Source organism: Numida meleagris, unplaced genomic scaffold, assembly GCF_002078875.1.
Source record: "Numida meleagris isolate 19003 breed g44 Domestic line unplaced genomic scaffold, NumMel1.0 unplaced_Scaffold403, whole genome shotgun sequence".
NCBI classification, from domain to species: domain Eukaryota; kingdom Metazoa; phylum Chordata; class Aves; order Galliformes; family Numididae; genus Numida; species Numida meleagris.
Genome location: NW_018364623.1, coordinates 15,462 through 19,421, shown reverse-complemented (window position 1 = coordinate 19,421; position 3,960 = coordinate 15,462). Strand labels below are relative to the sequence as shown.

Genomic DNA, 3,960 nt, shown 5'->3' with positions numbered 1-3,960 from the left:
AAACTCTCCAGCATTTCCCCTTTCATTACAAAAAGGGGGAAGTCAGCTCTCCTGCCCTTTCCCTTACTGCTGTTCCCACACAGCCCTCCCACCCACAAACTTCCTTTTTTTCCCCATGTTCTTGCAAAAACCCACAACCCCTCTGCCCTCTTCCAAACGGTCACAAAAATGCATTTGCCCTTGTCACCAAAAATCTGCCCCAAAACCGTTGTGGGCTGGGGGGTGGTTTGGGTTGTGGAGCTGGAGATGTGCCATGGGGAGCACACGCTAAGGACACGAGTGTGCTGTGGGGACAGACGTGGTGCAGACACAGGGCACATGCTGATTACATGTGTGTACTGTGTAGGCACACATGTAGTGCAGACACAGGGAGCACGTGCTAAGGACACACATGAGCAGTAATGTGTGCAGCTATCGGTGTACACATATGATGTCACACACACACACACAGAGGCACAGAGTGAAGTGTGTACTACACATGTTTGTATATCCTTTGTGCACATGTAATGGTGCACACATATTTAATACACATCGATGTGTTCACATGCACAGGTACATGGATGTAATTCACACGTGATGGTGAACACATGGAGTATACCTGCACTGCGCATGCTTGAAGTACGTGTGCACACAACGAATACATGTTTGTGCACACGTGGGGACATCAGCAGGGTCGCCCAGTGCCCACCTCAGCATAGATAATGGGGGATTCAGGGGCGGCAGAGGGGCTGGGGGTGCAGGTGCTGGGGGTCACAGCTCGCAGCTCGGCGTAGGTCAGACCCTCGCAGTCACCGGGGGGCACCTGGGGACACAGGGGACAGCAGTGTGACCATGGGTTCCCAACATGTGTGAGGGGATGATGCCATTGTGTAAGTGTGTGGGGGGCTGTCCAAGAGGGGGGGTTGAGAGTCTGAGGAGGCGTAGATTTTGGGAACCTGTGGTTGTGACATTGGGGTTCCCTGTGGGTGGTGTTTGGGATTCTGCTATGGTTTGGGGCTACCTATAGAGTCTGGGTTGTTTAAAATTTAAAGCATCCCAGAGGGCCTGGAGGGCTTAGATTTGGGGTGTGGGGCATCCCCAGAGTGGAGATATGGAGTTCCCCGTGGGCTGGATTTTGGGGTGCACATAACGTCATGGTAATCCATAAAAGGTGGGGGGTTCCTTGGGGTCCCCACGGGCAGGGTTTGGGGTTCCTTGGTGAGGACTGAGGGAGGGGCAAAGGGTCAGGTTGGGGTTTGGGGTCCCCTCACCCAGACACTGACCTGGAACTGCACGGCATCGGGGCTTCTGGGTGAGGCACCTGAGATGAAAAGCAGAGAGGAGAAGGGTGGGGTTATGGGGGGCCCAAACAACACCTGTGGGGATCTATAGGGGACTTATAGTGGATTGAAGCCATTTCACCCTTTCCCCACCTGGGCTCTCATCTCTTTGTATCTGTTGTCTGCGGGCAATGAGGAGAAAGGAGACAACGAGGAGGAGGATGAAGAGGATGGCAGCAGCACAGCCCCCTGCTACTGCTGTTACCGGGTTCCATTGGGGTCCCCGAGTGTCACCTGTGAGGTCCGGGTGTTTGGGTGTTCCTATCCCCAGCCACCACCACAATGAAAGTGGGATGCAGTGACACTGTCACTCATGGGTGGCAAGAGGAGCAAGGAAAGGAGGGCTCAGACCTACCTGAGGGTGCGTGAGTCATTGTCACCTCTAGCGTTACATTGTTCCCAAGGGGTGAGAACAGAAGGCAGCAGCCCCCAGCGCGGAAGGAGCACCTATAGGTGCCTGCGTCAGCTGGGGTCACTCCAACAAGGGTGAAGTTGGCCGTGCCCCCACCATTGGGCTCCTGGTGCTGGATAGGGGCTGAGTGCCCGACCTTGTGCAGGAAGATAATGCCCCCATAATTCTGGTTCTGGCACTGGATGGTCACATTCATCCCCTCCTCCACGGGTTCATCAGCTCTCAGGAAAATGTGGGGAGGGGGGTATCTTGGATCTGAGTGCAGACAGGAAATAGCGATGGGACACGGCCCTGTGGGGACAGCCCAGGGCCATCTGCTTTCCCCAGTGCCCTCACCTGTCACCCTCAGCTCCACGGGGTCACTCATATTCGATGTCCACAGTGGCTCCAGTATCTGGTATTGACACCAATACTTCACTGCATCTTCCTGCTTTATGCCAACCAAGGAGAACTCAGCTGTATCCTGCTCCTTGTCTATGTCCTTCTCAGACGTCAAACGTCCATCCTTGTACAGCCAGACCCGGGCAGCCGTCTGGGACACGTGGCAGCGCAGGGTGACATTGTCCCCCAGGGACACCCCCTGGCTGGGGTGCAGTGACAGGGAGGGTCGGGGCACTAGGACAAAGGACACCAGCCAGCTTTGTCCCTGCACACCCTCCTCGACCCCTCTGATGGCCTCCTCCCCACCCTCCCCTCCCTCTGTCCACATTCTCCCCATGTCCCCATACTCACGCTGCTGAGCTCTGTTGGCTGCCACCAGACACCAACCTGCAAGGAACATGGTCCTGGTCTCACACAGGGCCACCAACCCCCATGGCACCATGTCCCCATTGTCACTCACCCAGGATGAGGGCCAGCACCATTGGTGCCATGAGGCAGGATCAGCCTGGGGACAGCGAGACTGCAGTGGGCACAGGATGTGGCTGGAGAGCTGCTGTCAGTTCCTCTTGTGGTTGTAGTGCTGTGATGTCATCTCCGCATCTTGTATTACTTGCCCCTGATCACTAATTAGTGACTGTCACCCCTCAGTGTCACACGCCATCCCCAAAGGGCTACCAGCTTAAAACCCTCTCAGTGAGCCCTGCCAGCTCCAGGGCTGGGATCCGTATCCCCCTTGCAGACAGGTAGGACCCACCTGCAGCCATCAGCCTGGCGCCGAGTTAAAGCACCCCGTGGTCAGGAAAAGCAAAACTTCTGCAGTGGCACCCACCTCGCAGCCGCGTATTTATCAGATGGGTTTCCCTGTCCTCTCAGTATCCCTCGCTGCCACTGAGGGGATAGAGGAGAACTCCACCTGTACTCCCACTGCGTCCACAGACCACCCAGGTCCCCTGTGGGCCCTTTGCATGGCCCTCAGGCTTCTCTCAGTGAATGCATCGCTGCTGGCCTGAGCCATCAGCAAGGGAGAAGAACCAGAGGGGTGAAGCAGAGCAGGAGTCTCCTGGTGATGTCCCTGAGCTGGGCTCCAGGAGGGCAGCACACTTCCTGGTAGCACATGACACCAAGCTGGGAGGAAATGTTGACCTGCCTGGGGGTAGGAAGGCCCTTCAGAGGATCTGCACAGGCTGGGGAGCTGGGCTGAGGCCAGTGGGATGAAGTTCAAGAAGATCAAGTGTCAGGTCCTGCGCTTTGGTCACAACAAGCCCAGAAAATTGGACAGGCTTGCGGCAGAGAGGCTGGAAAGATGTGGTGAGGAAAAGGATCTGGGAGCGTTAGCTCACAGCTGGCTGAACATGAGCCAGCAGAGTGCCCGGGTGGCCAAGAAGGACAATGGCATCCATTGCTGGCATTGTACCAGCAACAGAGCAGCCAGCAGGAGCAGGGAGGTGGTCTTCCCTCTGTACACAGCACTGGGGAGGCCGAGCCAGGAGTACTGAGTTCAGTGTTGGAGCTCTCACTACAAGAAAGAATCTGAAGCCCTGGAGCATGGTCAGAGAAGGGCAGCGGAGCTGTGAGGGGTCTGGAGCACAAGCGTGATGGGGAGCGGCTGCGGGAACTGGGATGGGTCAGTGTGGAAAAGAGGAGGCTGAGGGCTGATCTTCTCGCTCTCTACAGCTCCCTGAAGGGAGGTTGTGTCGAGGTGGGGGTCGGCCTCTCTGGAACAGGGTTCCCAGGGAGGTGGAGGAGTCACCGTCCCTGGAGGGTTCAAGGAATGTTTAGATGTTGTACTGAGGGACATGGTTTGTTGGGAAATCCTGGTGATAGGTGGATGGTTGGAGTGGATGATCT

General features: G+C 56.4%; 2 protein-coding genes across 10 annotated transcripts in view; one reads left to right on the top strand and one right to left on the bottom strand.

Annotated features, from left to right (window-relative positions):
- Window positions 1-485: 485 nt before the first annotated feature.
- On the bottom strand, window positions 486-3,046 carry LOC110391547 (V-set and transmembrane domain-containing protein 1-like). Of its 9 annotated transcripts, none has more exons than XM_021383442.1 (7): window positions 2,573-3,039; window positions 2,464-2,499; window positions 2,068-2,346; window positions 1,675-1,986; window positions 1,413-1,580; window positions 1,251-1,300; window positions 486-802 (listed from the first exon to the last, which is right to left on the bottom strand). In XM_021383442.1, the coding sequence occupies exons 1-7, from the start codon at window positions 2,601-2,603 to the stop codon at window positions 665-667; spliced, it is 1,014 nt and encodes a 337-aa protein (XP_021239117.1). In that variant the 5' UTR covers window positions 2,604-3,039; the 3' UTR covers window positions 486-664. The 9 variants fall into 9 exon arrangements, with proteins under 9 accessions (XP_021239117.1, XP_021239119.1, XP_021239121.1 ...); XM_021383444.1 differs by having other exon boundaries at window positions 1,413-1,553; window positions 2,573-3,034; XM_021383446.1 differs by having other exon boundaries at window positions 1,263-1,300; window positions 1,413-1,553; window positions 2,573-3,026.
- LOC110391546 (leukocyte immunoglobulin-like receptor subfamily A member 5) overlaps window positions 2,602-3,960 on the top strand; it is a 16,229-nt gene continuing 14,870 nt past the window's right edge. The window contains exon 1 of the mRNA XM_021383439.1: window positions 2,602-2,637. Within this exon, the coding sequence (XP_021239114.1) occupies window positions 2,602-2,637 (36 nt within the window). The remainder of the gene's footprint in view (window positions 2,638-3,960) is intronic.

Excerpts from the sequence above, each read along its gene's own strand:
- LOC110391547 (XM_021383440.1), bottom strand. The coding sequence starts at position 2,554 with ATGGTGCCATGGGGGTTGGTGGCCCTGTGTGAGACCAGGACCATGTTC. Across the intron at positions 2,347-2,463 it reads AGCCAACAGAGCTCAGCAGC|TGCCCCGACCCTCCCTGTCA; the intron begins GTGAGTATGGGG and ends CCTTTGTCCTAG. Across the intron at positions 803-1,250 it reads AGTTCCAGGTCAGTGTCTGG|GTGCCCCCCGGTGACTGCGA; the intron begins GTGAGGGGACCC and ends CTGTGTCCCCAG.